Raw genomic sequence first — 16,379 nt, 5'->3', positions numbered from 1 at the left:
GACAACTGCTGTCGCGCTTCTCTAGCACAATGCCCCTACCCATTCTTTTCTCTCTCTCCCTGGAACTAATATGCCCGAGCACCGTCTTTATTTCCTGAGTTGACAATGCTCTCTTGCTGTGGCAATGTCAGCGGGATAGTTATTGCGAGATCTCCGCGCTTCACTGATGTCCTAACCCGAACTCAAATTAAAAAGAAAGAAGGAAAGAAAAACTCACAAAAGGAAAGGTAATGTACACAGTTTTTCTAACGAGTGCGTACACTCTGTTGTAGGTATGAGTTGGTGAAACACTGAGCTGTTAGACCTGTTGACATTCACTAGTTTCTTTTCATATACACTGTAATAATATGTGAACAAGCAAAATATACCTGACATTATGTTAACTGAGATGATTAATTTTCAGATTGTTCGTAAAGATGGCGTAGCTGTTTGAATAATTATAGCCATTTGGAAATCCATCTCTTGAACCTTTTGGTCCAACATCACAAACAATGCACGAGAGAGTGGCAGCACTGCAGCAAAATTGCTACAAACAAAGTGACACCGAGGATGTCCCCGGGAAATCCAGAGTACATTCTGTACGATTCTGAGACCCTAAGGTGAGGAATGAAATGTGCGGCCATGGCAACCTCCAGGACATCCAATTTCAACCACAAGACTAGATGGTTGCCAACTGTTCAATCTCTGGACAAGAAACCGGAAAATGCCGTCGAATCATCCTCGTCGTTTGAGGAGGGAGCATCATGGGATCAACGTTAATTTTCCCTATCCGTTGATCGGATGTTACTCTAACATGGTTACCGAGCCCGACGGTTGACTAAACTTTAATATCCACGCCTGGTTGTCCACCACAGACTTGCTTGTCTCCGCTATAAAAGGTTTGGGAGCACAGAACGCCTCGTTCGGGACACAAGAGACAGGTTGTCTTCAAGGACGTGATGAGCCCACTTCAATATTGACCGAACAGATGGGCGACAACGACTTCGTTGTTCATGCGCCTGTCGGTTGTTTCTCCGTCCTCCGGATACCCGGGCACTAGCCGGGACTGCGGATCCTCTAAAAGCTGACAAATCCCCGCTAATTTCCCTCATATTTGGCGACAATTCACCTACTAATAAATCCCGACCCCCATACCACCAGAGAACTTTTCAATCATGGACAAAGTTCATGGCCCCATACCGGGCGTTGATTTGTCAAATTTCGAACGAAGTCACGGCCCTCGTACCACGGAAGAAATTCAGTTTACAAAATGTCGGGAGAAAGTTTACCTGTTCTTGATTTCGAATGAAATTGTCACGCACTATGAATGAACAACAGTGGCGGAGCTGTGGCATAGTGGATAAGACTTCGGAATCGGAGGACCCGAGTTCGATTCTCGCCATGTGCTTACGTCCTTGGACAAGACGTTTTTACCCACTATGTCCCTCTCGACCCACTTGTATAAATGGGCACGTGGCAACGCTAGGGTAATAATAATTTCAGGGCTCTCTGGTAGAGCAGTGTCAGCACTGAAGAGGCTACCCTGGATAAAGAAGATATTATTATTATTATTATTATTATTATTATTATTATTATTACTATTGCTATCATTATTATTATTATTTTCATTTTTGTTATCATTATTATAACTCTGCCGTAGGGGCTTTATATTTTGTGGAGGTGTCTAATAGGTCCAATTTGTTTTTCTATCATGTTGCGAATAAGTAGATACGATATGCTTATTAATGCGTCTCTGTATGTCTGTGTGTGCGCTTGGAGATGGATATTTGACATGATTCTAATTTTCAGTGCCTTTGTTGGGATTTTTCAAACTCACGGGAAATGTTGTGAAAGAATGCAGAATTTCCGACATGCATCCGTTTTCTGGCTTCAGATGACGTGCTGAATGAACCCGAATATGGAACAATATTTTAAGTCTCTTACCGTTCTACCAACTGCGAAAGCTTCTTTCAAAGGGCTATTATTTTCCTTATAAATTTCAATTTCTTACTATTCAGTCTATTTTGTCTCGCCCCCAACCCTTCAAGCTTTTTTTAGGTGTAAAAAGACAGGAGGAGTCTAAAAGAGTTTGGATAGTTTGAAACAAAGTGATTGACAGACAAGACGACGTTGCAGGTTTAAACGCTTATTGTCTATTTTATTCGTGATTTCGGTCCAGGACCTCCGTCAGTGGTGAAAACTGACTGCAATAGACAGCATGCTAGTATAATTTATATGTTGGTACATTGTATGCACATAACTGTAGATCCAGCTGTAAGGAGACATGGTGTAGATTAGCGAGGTCAGCAAGAAAACATGCGATTGAATGGGATATAGCTTGCGACTGAATGGGATAAAGCAAAGACTTTGAAAACATAATCGTCTACCTAAAGCTGGATCCACAGGTATAAAATAACATCAATAGATACATTTTACACTCAACCTGTCTTAGCCGACACACTTACACACACACAAAATAACGCATCATACTACAGACTCAGTCAATAGCGACCACCTGTGTATAACGGCCACATAGATTTGACTGCAATGTATACATAGCATATACAGCTCGGAATTTGATACATTTAGTACATTTTCAAATATCACGAGGATACAGTATTGATTTAAAAAGAACTATACTTTATGAGAACTATGTACATGTTTTGTTTTGTTTTTTCTTTACGTTATAGAACAGACATTTCTTTGAACATTCATTCGAACATAGAGAAGGCATTGTATCTGCATGTTAAGTCCAAATTTGAGATGGGTCTCCTATGTACACATACAAAAGAAATTTAACAATGTAACCCTAAACAGTGAATCTACCTCTTCAGCAAAGAACACGAACTCCGTTTCCTAGAGACATTTTCCCTAAGATCCACGCATGTTTTTTTATCATGAAGCCTGATTTGAGATCTTTCTCTAATATGGAAGGGGAAAGAAATAGCTCCATTCTTCCATAGACCAAAAAGCGGCATTCTCAATGTATATGTGTGTGTATGTATCTATGATGTGTGTGAAAGTTATCACGCTTAAGGCGGACGTCACTTTATAATAATTATATACTTTTCCTTTTAGTCAAGCTTTTGGCCTGTCATGGTCTTCATCATAATTTACTAAGAGGATATACATTACAATAATTGTCTAGATGGCATAATAGACCGTGATTTGATAGGTGCAATACCATATGCAACGCAATATTAAATACTTTAATGAAATGCTGATAACAATATAATTCTGGAATAATTACTATAATCAACTTTGCTCAAATGAATCGAATACTTCAACAGGGATATGCAGAGTAATGGAATATAATGTTGTAAATGTTTAGTGAATAATCGAATGTTTCGAAGGAGAGAGTTGATAGGTGTCTTGAGTCGAGGTCTTTTTTGTTCTCCATTCCCTTTAATTTCTTCCTCTGTTGGTTTATTCACGCATTCATAGTTGCGTGTGCATGTGTGGCGACTTCTTTTCTGAGGACCTACCCCCACAAGCATTTTGTTTTCTGCAGGTTCCCCCACACCCTGTCACAATTTTCAAATATAATTTGGCTTACCCTACAGTCATTTTAAGCCTCGTTGAGTGTATTCTGTGACTTTGTTCAATATTTCATTCTCTCTGCCTGTCTACTTTTTTTTAATTTTCCCTATACTATACGCAAGTGGTTGTATGTGTGTAGATGGATAATGTTACTTTTCTATTGTAGGAAATCTAAGGAACAAATGAAGTGCACAAAAAATGTACCAAACGCACGTGAGAATGTCTCAAAAAGTGCGCAAACTATTTGCGAATGTCGAACGAACCTTGCGGCTTTCGTTAAAGTATATGATATTTGGATAACAAATCACGAGCAAATCTCGAATCAGTGCGAGGAAAATGACCCAAGAAATTCCCAGTTTTACTTGTTTATAATTACCACCAAAAGAAAAACGACACCCACGAACAGTTAACGACGTTTTCGAACCCACGCGCCTGTTTGCCGATCTAGATTCCATTTAGCATGTGTTTGAGCATGAATTTTGGAGTGTCGAAAAAAGGCAAAGTCCATTATTCCTGTTTTAGTCTGCAAAAGATTGCAAAACCAGCGCGGTGGTTCGTCAACTGTTTATTCGTGATCTGTTCTCGAAAATGTCTTGAAAGCCTCGTCATATGCGCACGAACTACGCAAGACGATGTTCGCAAAATGCTCGTGAAACCTCAAAACCTGATCTCGACAGCGTGGAGAATGTCTCGTGTTTGTGCCGCGAAATTTGAACATTTAAATATATATCCACCAACTGTTTACGTACTTTTTTTGCGAGTATAATATAGCCTATGTGACATTACAAACTGTACTAGTATTTTAATCTAGCAGTGACTACATAAAAACTTTAAAATTCATTACTTTTAAACGGATTGTCTGACTTTCCTGAAACTTTCACAGATGTGTTCCATTGCAGGATTCACTTACACTCTGTAATTCATATATGTATATTAAGGCGAATTCGTCCTTTAAGCTGCCGAAACATTCAAGAGGCAGGCGCAGTAGTCAACGTCATCTTCATGCTGCTTCTCACACTGCGAGACATCATGAGCCCATGCAAGATCACCAGGAGACAATATCACTCAGTTATTTTAAGCATTTTGATGTCTTCCGACGCAGTATACTGGATGCGGCCGCCTTGAACTTCTTGTTACTGCAGAGAAAGATGAATGGCATAGCTGCTGGATAAACGGGCATGAAGAAACCGTAGAAATATAAAACCGTGCGGAAGCGACCAACGTAGTAGTTTGTCGGAGTAAGACTGGCGAGAGCGCACATCTTTAATATCGCCGGCACGACGAGAACAATGTACATGGATACCATCATCTTCATGATCCGTACTTCACTCTCTCCAAGATGACGTTTAAAGTGAGGTCGGATGCTCCTCGCGAGTATCATCGGCCGTAATCTCCTGGACAACCTAATGCTGTTGAACGATCCCCTGCCCTCAATGATCACTGGTTCTGCGCCAGAAAAAGATGGTTGGTCTTTGGTTACCAACAATCCGCTGTGGGAAGTTCCTACCGTTCCCGAAGAAGATGATGCTACATCCTTGAGAGTGGTCAGTTCCGCAACCTCCAGTCCGTTAGCGCCCGAGACGCGGAAAGGCTCCTGGTGATGACTGCCGTGTTCCTTGCTTTCCCCAGCGCTTGGTCCAACTCTGCGACTTTGTATTCGCCTGCGATTCTTGCCAATGGCTCGCAGGGTCAGGACGTGCGTTACAGGGATAACTAATATGGGCAGGTGCGTGAGGCCGAATACAACACTGTTTAAGGCCGTATAAGCTTTAATCGTGAGTTGATCATTAATGAGTTTCTTGGGGCAGGCGACCAGTATCCAGATGGGTGCAGTATTGATCGCAGCTCCGGCCATGATCCCGATCATGATTTTCGCCAGTGTGCTCCGACGGACGCAGCACATCCTGAAAGCTGTGTGAGGCCTGGTGAGCAGGAGCCAGCGATTGATTCCGACCAAACAGAGGCTGTACATCGATATCACATTCACAGTATGCAGGAAGGCGGAAGCCGACATGCCCGGTCTGTAAAAGTCGTCGTAGAAGAAAGCAATGGTGTAAAATCCATTCACGAAGAACGATGCAAGCAGATTCATGATAGAAGTATGGACCATGAGGACGTTCATGGAATGAGCTCTAAGCGGTCGATGGGTAATGAATGCCAGGAAAACCAAGCCGTTCCCTATCGTTCCACACACCACCATTGTTATGAAGTACACGAATGCACTCGTGCGGATGTAAACCAGGTCTGGTAGGGTGTGGTCGTAAAGCTGGTACTTATGTCTCATCTCCGACCCGGTACTCAGAAGTGTATTTGTAGCGTTTGCCATTGTACTCAGAAAATAAGAAATTTGCAAAAATTGTTTCAGTTGGATCAATTCTGAAACCCTCGTAGCAGACTTTACTACACCAAACTGGGGAGCTAGCATGGAGTAGCTAAGGAGTAGCTAAAGTTTTCGCTGCACGTAGCCCTGACTCGGAAATTGCACGTCTATCGGGGAGGCCTCGAGAGAAGAAATACATGTTTCATCCCAGACAATCTTCCTGTGAAGAAAGAAGACACCCCTCTACTCTTAAAGTTGCCAAGTGATAGAAATGACAAGCAATCTCGGCATCATTCATGATTATAGCAATAACTTATGGTGTCAGTTCTTGCGGTGTTTGTGAAGATTGCAGTTTCAGTGTAATGGACCGATGATGCTCATGCTTTGTGGAAATGTAATCTTGTCATTGTCAGCTATGTCATGATCGATACAACCAATAACCAGCCAGAGATGATCACCCTGTCCTCTCTCTCTCTCTCTCTCTCTCTCCATCTATCCATATATCTATCTCTCAGTACTTTTTCTGTAATTACAATGTATTTTTTTCGCGCTGGATATTGCAGCACTTATTGAGGGGCTTGGAAACACTTGGAAACATCAGTTACTGTAGTTTGAAAGATTATTATTTTACGCTGATGATATCAAAAGCCCATTACCTGCGCTCATCTATCAATATCTTCCTTTTCGCTCACTCCTGTACTAACTCTCTGGTTTCCTGAGAAAGCTTATTCTCATATTACTGTTTTACTGTACCAGACAACAGTGAGTCTATTCTCTTTTTCTTTTTTATATCCGTTCCTATGCATTCATACCGGTATATGCACCAAATCAATCGCAATATCAAACCAGGGAGCGTTTTATCGTTTTATCGTTTTATCATTGCATTTACATCATGAAGTACAGTATGCTTGTGTCCACGATGGCGTGTGTTGTATCATAGTCTCATTTTCCCTTTTTTCTTCTTTTTCCTTTTTTTTTTCTTTTTTCCTTCCTACGTTTATTTCATGTCAGTTGACATTGGTTTCTTTGATTTTGTGTACGTATTTTCCGAGGGTCCCATACCCTACAAGCTTTGCTTTTTCGTGGGACCCTCCACTTCCATTCTAATCTTTGTATTATGTATATGTATATACCTTAGAAAGGAATTTCTGTTGTTACTCGTGACCACTTGTACGTTTTCTTTGAAATTGTTACAAATATGTTCTGTAAATGTATTGTATATAATTTTCCCTGTTTATTCAATGGAAATGGAATTAAATTGAAATTGAAATTGAAATTGAAATATTAAGCTTATCTTATATTATACACAACCCTTAGAAATCATGAGGAAAAGACATACTGGCAAACTCTCATTTCCGGGCGAGATTGACAACTGATTTCAAACAATTACCCCCTCTCCACTTTTATTTTATTATTATTAATTTTTTCTAGGTAACGCAATATGCACTAGCCTCGTCTTCATTTCCTTGAGCTTCTAATGCTCTTCAGCTGGTGTGGCATTGTCAGCGCTGCGGGAAAGTTATCGCGAGAGCCTTATCAATTTTTTTTTCAATGATATTTTATTGATTTCATTCAAATCAATCATAAATCAACCCATTCTGGGTGTAACATGAACATACACGTAAAAACGGTACAAATGCCATTCAAAAGACAAATCCATTACCAACTTATACTGCCATTCATCTCCATTCAAACATAACAACTCGATTATAAATCATTCCTACTGACCATTTCTTCACGAGAAAGTATTGACATGTACAAATATATATATATATATATATATATATATATACATATCTTTGACTATGGTATACTTATACTGCCAATCATCTCTCTTCAACATAACAACTCGATTATAAATCGAGTATATAAGGGTATATACAAGGGTATATACATAAAAAAGCAAAAAAAAAAAATCGTTATACAAAACTAGAATGAAATCATTTCATTGAAAATCAAATCCCCATCCCCACCAACCCCGATGCACTCAAACCTATCCCACACCCCCACCACAACCTCAAACACATACATCCACAACCACCACACACATACACCCCAAACACCCACACACATACACACCAACACCAAAAACACACCTACACACACACCCCACACACAAAACACACCCGAAGCGGTACCGATTGCTCACAAAAAGAACACCGGTTATTTGCAACGAAACCAAACTCAAAAAGATTTTCCTTTGTGTAAACAACTCCGTGTAATAATTTATGCTGAAATTCCCTAAGTTTTGTTAGAAGTGTTGTCATTCTTGGTCTTAAAAATATATGTGTAATTTCCTTTTTCGAAAACAAATAATCATTTTGGCCATCTTTCATTCGTAAAACATACAATTCCTGTAAATTTGTAACAAAGAGTTCATACACCTTTCCAAATGAAACATCTTTCAATAAAATTACATTCTCAAAAATTTTCAAAGAAATATTATATTCCTCTTTATCAACAGAATAAAGATCATATATATTTCCCTCAAATTTCTGGCTTCTTACAACAACCTCCCCTATTTCCCAAACTTTAACTATATTTTCACTATCTAATCCTAACCTGTGAAAATATACTGCTGATCTCATACGATCTTTTTCCAAAATTTGCTTCACTAAATAAATATTCTTCCTATATAAATTTTCACAAAAAATCATATTTCCTTTACACAAATAATCCTTATTATTAAAAAAAAAAAAAAATTGGATTAATCTTGCCTTCTTGATAATTCCGGTTATTCTCCATTTCTTGCCATGCCCTCAAAATTTCTAAATAAAACAATGGTACATTAAACTTTAGAAATCGTATATCATAATTGCACAAAAATATGAATCTTCCTCCCGCAGTCCTAAAAATAAAATAAAAAAAGTTTCCAAACTCGAACACACACACACACAAACAAACACACACACATACACACAAAGAAAGGTAGCGCACACATTCAGCGGTTCAAGCCAGTCCGCAGACTCTGTCGTAGGCATAAATGCAGGTATTATAGGTGCTTGTTATATTAATCACAGTGTGAGACGAAGTGATTATAAACAAAAAGGAGACGCCGCAGGTTTGAACTAACATTCTCTATTTCTTTTTTAAGGCTTCAGTTCAAGACCTTCTTCAGTGTTATACTATTATTATTAACTTATACGATATGAGTTTATACAGATCAAAATTTGCTGCTAGTGACATATTTATTGTCAATCATGACGAGGTGTACAACAGTAAAAAGTTGTTTGTATAATATAATACACATGTATACATTTTTCTACAGACTTGTTTATTTGAACATTCATTCGAACATGCACAATTTTCGTTGAATTTGCATTATTCAGTCAAAATTTATTAGATATAGGTCAGCTTTTCAAAATAAAATGGAAAAAAACATGTATATACAATCTAGATCCAACGAAGTTCCAAAGACTGAACTTATCTCTATGCTTGCTTCAGCACAAAACAAAAACTTTATTTAGAATGACATTATCCCATAAGGTCCACACAATGTGGATTGTGCAACGGTCTATGTGACTGATGCGACGGTCACCCCAATGGTGATCATCGAATACAAGTACATATGTATTTCGTGTTCATCAAATTTAATCTTCTTCTTCTTCTTACATAAAGGACAACGAAGCAAAGTTCACAATTACAAACCTTGACGAGCCTGCATGGTTTCAACACTGTGTCTGCAATATAATCGAATAGGACTTTGTTTGTTCTATAGTAGATTCATTGTATAAAGTGTATCCTTAATTTAAGAATATGAACGTGAAAATGCTTAACAACGCAATCAAATTTAGATAAGATATGATGATGAAACAGCATTTATATAGCGCCATTTATCTGCAGAAACATTCAAAGGCGCCAAATGGTAATAGGGGCGTTCCAAAGTCAATAAAGGTGAATTCTGTTTTGTTGTACCAGGGGCGGATCTAGGAATTCCGTAAAGAGGGGGCGCCTTTACGAATTTATAGGGGGGGGGGCGCACGCCCCTCCCATTTTTTTTCTTTTGTTTTTTAAAAATAAAGAGGGGCGCGCGCCGGTGCCATCCCCCTGGATCCACCACTGTGTATTATATTTTAGTCCAGCGGCATATCAAAAATAGTTTGATATCCGACCAATTTAGTCTTGTCTTAAGCACCAAATTTTACAAACATGCAGATTGATAGATTTCGAATTACTTAATTGGTTTTCGGAAGTCCAAGTGTTAAACTATGGTAACAGCCATTTTTTTTTAACATCTCCACGACCTTGAATGACTGGGGATTTTTGCAATTAAATTAGTAATTCTAAATCCATACATTTAGTTACTTTTATTAAATTTTGATGTAGTAAGATTGAAAATAATGATTGTATACTATAGTCTGCACTTTTCGAAAATACTTCCTTAACATGCCAACGAGAGAAGACGTCAAAATTCTGAAGGGTTCAGAATTTGGTGCTTTTAGACCGAACTATGCATGCAATATTGTTTCACTATGCCACCGGAATAGTTTCATCTTTCATCTCGCAGAGAGATAGAGGCGAAATAGACGTATGTTTTGTTTTTAAAGGGTAGACACAATGAAATAAAATGTAGATTTCTTTCCCAGCTGTATCCAACACGCCTTTTTGTTGTTGTTTTCGAACTCTGCCTCCATTTTCTGATAAACAGTATCTATACACCTGCACATGTATTCAAGTTTGACCGTGACCGTGGCGGCCTGTCATAATTACGGTTTGCCATCAGTTACAATACGAGCGTAACAAAAGAGAGGAAACGAAATTATCTTCAACATGGAAGCTAAAACTTTTGTTGTGGATGCATGATGGATGAAACAGCTACTCTTTATCTACCGCCCACTCAAGTCAAAGTGCTGTGAAAACAAAAGCAATATGTGGCTGTATGCGGCAACGAGTATACATCGTAAACAGCGCTGTCGACCCACGTTACCAAACGGGAAGTTTGCAAATGAACGCTTCGACAGTGAACTCCAAATTGGGTTCACAGGCCAGATCGTTCCAGGTGTGCTCCCAGTCCACGCAGAAGGAGATACAGTCTTGCTCTCCCTGGTAGCTGTTAGGCTGTCCGGATGCAAAGTTACGGTAGTCAAGGGGTGAGCCGTCGCTCCAGGTGAATGTGTCTTCCGTGACCTTGTCGTGCAATCCGATCCAGACCCTGGTCTTAGTGGACACCTGTGAGAGAGACCACGAGCAAACAGCATCAGTGCAGGCTCAGTGCAGCTGCGGAACAAGGAAAACTAAATGTGTAGGGCTCCCTCCTATGATTATTTTCTTTAACTCTTTGGCCCGAATTCACGAAGGTGGTACAAATGAAACCATGGTTTAAACCATGGACAAAAACCATGGAGCGCCAAGTGTCGCACGGAATATTTCGTTACGAAATTGGTCATTTCGTCGACAAAATGACCGTTTCGTTAACGAAATTATCATTTCGTGGACGAAATTTTCATTTAGTTACAAAATGTTGTCATTTCGTTACAAAATAAACATTTCATCGACGAAATGACTGATTTTGTAACGAAATATTCCATGCGACACTTGGCGCTTCATGGTTTTTTGTCAATGGTCTAAACCATGGTTTCATTTGTACCACCTTCGTGAATTCGGGCCATGTGCCACGTTCGCACGCCTGACTCAGTCGACGGTGTGCCAAGTTCGCATATTCTGCTCAAACGCACGAACCCGCCCAAGCCCATCGATAAATCGTCAAATTCCACAGTACTCTGTAGAATGAAAAGGTTTCACACGATTCCGTTTCTCTCACAATCAACTTGCATTTTATGTAGTGATTGACTATTAAATGGTGTTCTCTACTCGATTTGCGAGTAAATCTTAAGTTTCTGTCACTGTGCCATGTGCAAAAGTCATGCCTTTATAGTAATGCATTTACTAATTAAAGAAAAAAAAATCATAGATTTGTCATTCAATCTCTGTAAAAGCAAAAACTTGGCATTTCCTCTGCAACTTTGCTCACCACATGTCCAGAGTAACAGAGTTATATAGATTTGAAAAACAGAATTCTTTTTCTCAAAGCATGACTACAATGGTACCTCAGAATAATGTGGCACACAGGGGGTTTCCACATTGGCACATAAAAAGTTAATGCCATTGGTGCGTTCACCATTAGGTGTAACTGAACGACTTCAAATTTTTTAACGAAATTCGCAGGGCTACATTCATATTATACTATACGAATGCATAACACGTGCAATGTATGTCTATCTTTATTGAAACTGCAATTAAATGAGCACCAAATGTGTTTATACCAATACATAGAGTTACTCTCCTCTGATGCAATCGCTGAAGAACGGATACATGACAAAAAGTAGGCCTCCACGGAAAAGTCGGAAAACGGTTTGCCCATACAACAATATTGTGCTTAACTATCAGAGTATAGTTTACATTACACAGAAGCAAGCACTGAAAGTTTTCACTTTAAAAGATGTCGTTTGGTGATGTGAGTATAGGATCTGAAACCTTTTATAAACAAAATAATGTTGCTCAAGATTTGATGTAAGCAGTAAACGGGGTCTGGGTGTTTCTCTCTTTCTCAAAATTATTGTCTTTAATCGTTTATTTGTGATTTGTTTATGACTTGCTTCATTTTGAGATGACAACTACTCTACATTGTAAGTCGAGCTCACCCGCTTGTTCCGGAGCGTTTCGTAGAGAGACACGATGAAGTCCGTTTCCTCCTGTGAGTGTATAGAGACGAGATGGCCCAGTTGAGGTGCACCGTCTCTTTCATTACATGGAACAGCGAAAGATCGGCAATGCAGCTCCGCTTCGTACCACGTTGTGTTCTCCACCGAAAAGTATCTGAGACGAAAATAAGGCGAATCAACTCGAAGTATGATTTTCGAAGGTTGCACGCTACGCTCAACTTGGCGTTGAGGAAAAGAGCAAAAACATCAAAAGGAATGAATACGAGATGTGTCATCAAAATCAGGCCCAAGATAAGAGAGTTATAGAATCTTCGAATTGTCATGTTTTCGCAAATTGGTTATAATAATCCTCTCAGTTACATAATCAAATCGGCAATATTGATGGTGTCTTAACTGCGCTGAACACAATACATCTTTACTAAATTTGTAGTTCGGCTTGAAATCAAGAAGAAATAATATTCATCCTTAAAATCAAACTACGTTTGTATTGTAGACTGTAGTCGTAGTATGACAGCGATGAGGAGAGAAGTATCATGGATTGCCTGATCAATGTCAAAAGAGCGGTGTTAGATTTAACACCAAGGGTGTTAAATCTACCACCGATCAAGTGTCAATAGAGGACCACACTGACAGATGTAGAAGTACGTTTTGATGGTGTTGAAAAGTGTTCACCTGGCCCTTCCTGGTGTTAATTTGACACTAGAGCTGGTGATATTTTGACACTGCGCTAGTCATGCTAGTGTTAAATCAACAATTACACTACTTGGTGTTGATTTGATATTGCTGGTGTTAATGTCAATGGCGTAACACCAGCCCAGCTTCAATAGGAGACCACACCAACTGGTGTTACTGTGGTGTAAATGTGTTTCCAACTTTTTTTCTTAAATCAAATTCTTTATCAATTAAAAGCTCTCCATCGGTGTCTTATTGAAGTTCAAAATCAACAAGAAAAACAGTAGCTAATCACCTATATCTAAAATTCAGTTTTATATTTTGAAGTGACACCCGGGGGGCATTTCATGAAGCATATTGTCTGACAAATTGGTTGGACAAATTTGCTGTCAGCCAATCACATGCAAGAATTTCAGTAGCATATCACAGTTTGTCAGAAAAATACCGACCAAAACGCTTCATGAAATGCCCCCCCCCCCCAGGTGTTAATTTAACACCAGAAATTTAACTCCAGCTTGGCTTTTCACAGTTAACACTCAATTTTTTGCAGTGATCACTGACGAAAATCGTGATGTTTGGATGGCAGCATTAGCTTACTAAGAAAGCAGATAAGGAATGACAAAAGTGCCTCATCAGAATGCGTGTATAGGATTGGATGAATTCGCGTGACACTCTGTAACAATTAATTCCTATATAAGTTTTGCGAGTTAAATGTCCACTGGTTGAAAACACTGAGGTGGAACTTTGCCCACATTACTGGTTGAAGCCGGTTGTATAGCCTGCTCATATGTCCATATAGTTGAATGAGTGCCCACAATAATATTGGTACCAAATTAGGCTGCCCAATATCCATGTACAGACATGAAATAATGTTCATAGCATACAAAGTAATGTCAAACATCAGACTATGAATGGGCAGACCAAATGTCGCATAGGCAAATTATATCCAAGTTGCTAGATCAGTGTTCCAGTAGAAAAGTCAAATTTCGAATACTGAAAAAAAAATATATACACAAATGACAAAACGTCCATGAATCTTATGAATATGACTTCCTTACATGTATGTTTGCATACGACTAAATAGAACTTTCTAGCAGTTGGCTATTCATTTTCTTTTGTGTCTAAAATACAAAAGTGCAAAAAAAAAAATTCTTGGAAATGATTTTTAAATCTTTCATATATGCCTTAAAATAAATCTTTTCATACAAAAAAGGCCATTCATATTCCATCATACAGTTGCCATAGATTTGTTGCCAAAAAAAAAAAAAGATTCTCATCAAATTTTAAAATCTAAATTGTATTGCGTTTCCTATATGGAAAAAGACTAGGAATAACTCCATGAATTCATTAAAGCTGCAGAAAACCCTTGAAAAATAAACACAGATTTGTCCTATTCTGACAAAAATACTAACTTTATTCGTTTAACGAGTCCACTGTGGCCAACTTGACAATGAGTAACCAAACGAGAAACATTGTTTTCGACAATTCTGCCAAAATGAAGAATGGTTTAATGACCAATAACTGTTATAGGGCTTACCTAAAATCAGAGTTTGTACTGTAATGTTTTCCATTGTAGAATACTAATGACCAAAATGTAGGGCTTACCTAAAATCAGACTTTGTACTGTTATGTCTCCATTGTAGAACACCGACAGTGATTAATCAATGTAAAAAAAGATAAAGCACGAAACCAATTCTCTCCGGACCCTCATGTTTGATTCCATGTTCCTTGAAAACAAAACATCCCACCCTGTACAATCCAATTACTTCCACTTGCCACGGACTAGGACTATCTTCGCAGTCTCTATTCGACACACTTTTTTTTTTTTTTGCTTTCATTTTGTCCAATATTTTGGAACTCTCTCAATACCACTTAAGACGAAACTTTAAGATTTAATACCTTTACTTTCATTTGTGCTTTGTGCTTACTCTTGGGAAGCGTTCTGTATGAAAATCGATGTTTCATGAATGTGTTTTAATATTACAGACAACAGGTATATAATAGGTCTATAATGTAACAAAACTTGTTGAAATTACCCAATTAACTGCGCATGCTGAGTAATATTATGTGTATACAATGTATGATGAAATTGAGCAAAATTAATGTTAGAAAAAAAGCATTGCCATACAGAAAATGAAAATCAAATCAAATCAAGTCAACATCTATCTGATCACCACTCACCTGTAGCAATGCCCCTGGAATGCGGTCCACAACGGTGGGCAGCCACAACCACCGGCCTGGGTGCCTTGCAGCGCTGCCAGTGCAAACCCGAGGAAAACCACGGGGTAGAGCCTCACGAATACGGAAAACATGCTGCCGAGTTTCTCGTATGCGATATCGTCAACACAATCACCAAGCGACACTGGCTACGACAAGTCCAACGCTGGATCGTAATAAAGTCATCGCTGGTGATAAGCCTTACAGATGCATGGTGTAATGTTAAAGATGACCCTGGAACCTATCATATGCCTGTTTTGATCATCAGTCGGTTTGTTTTTCTTAGTTTGTCGTGTGTGGTTATGTTAGCAGGAAGAGCGCCGACCGCTTCGGGAGAAATGAACTTCCTCGTGTTTACACAAACTATATTCTGATTTCCAGCTACATCCTGTCATGATACCACCTAGGCCTATTGAGTATGTTGAATGATACTTGACGTTTATTTCCTTTGATCGAATATTTGTTATTCGTGACATTATGTTCACATACATGTAAACATATATAAATGTTTTTCCTCGTATAATATCTACACAAACTAGGTCCTCCTCAATTGTTTTACATTCTCTTCGATACATAATGTTCTGTTTACCTTATTCTCTGTTGTCAAAAGAAGTGTAACTTATATGTTTTGTCGAAAAATGAAATAAACTTTGAATTGAATTGAATTTAAAAACTGTATTTCTTTGTTTTGGCTACCACTGAAACAGCTCAAAATACATAAAGTTAGTCTGTTTGACAAAACAAAGACTTATCAAGTACTTTGTAGGCTATAAGGTGATGATGACACCCCCATAATCAAGGATATCTGCCTGGATCTATTTATTCACCTTATGAAGAACTGATCAAAACTGCAAGATTTATATAAAAAAGGGCATGATTTTCAAAAGTGTCCCTTTGAGAAGCTTTATAAGATTTATTAAAAGAAAAAAAAAACCCAAAGGGCATGATTTTCAAAAGTGTCCCTTTGAGAAGCTTTATAACCCTTGAAT

General features: G+C 38.6%; 1 protein-coding gene across 1 annotated transcript; it reads right to left on the bottom strand.

Moving 5' to 3' along the window:
- Positions 1-8,960: 8,960 nt before the first annotated feature.
- LOC140239050 (echinoidin-like) lies at positions 8,961-15,521 on the bottom strand. Its single transcript, XM_072318946.1, has 3 exons — positions 15,355-15,521; positions 12,481-12,655; positions 8,961-11,008 (listed from the first exon to the last, which is right to left on the bottom strand). Exons 1-3 carry the CDS (start codon positions 15,483-15,485, stop codon positions 10,763-10,765), a joined length of 552 nt encoding a protein of 183 aa, XP_072175047.1. The 5' UTR covers positions 15,486-15,521; the 3' UTR covers positions 8,961-10,762.
- Between the last annotated feature and the right edge of the window lie 858 nt (positions 15,522-16,379).

This window comes from Diadema setosum, chromosome 15 (assembly GCF_964275005.1).
Source record: "Diadema setosum chromosome 15, eeDiaSeto1, whole genome shotgun sequence".
NCBI classification, from domain to species: Eukaryota; Metazoa; Echinodermata; class Echinoidea; order Diadematoida; family Diadematidae; genus Diadema; species Diadema setosum.
The sequence above is the reverse complement of the archived record's forward strand: the minus strand, read 5'-3'. Positions and strand labels throughout refer to the sequence as shown.

Coding starts and splice junctions, on each gene's coding strand:
- LOC140239050 (XM_072318946.1), bottom strand. CDS start 15,485: ATGTTTTCCGTATTCGTGAGGCTCTACCCCGTGGTTTTCCTCGGGTTT. Junction 12,656..15,354: donor TTCCAGGGGCATTGCTACAG/GTGAGTGGTGAT, acceptor TTTTCGTCTCAG/ATACTTTTCGGTGGAGAACA. Junction 11,009..12,480: donor AAACGCTCCGGAACAAGCGG/GTGAGCTCGACT, acceptor TCTCTCTCACAG/GTGTCCACTAAGACCAGGGT.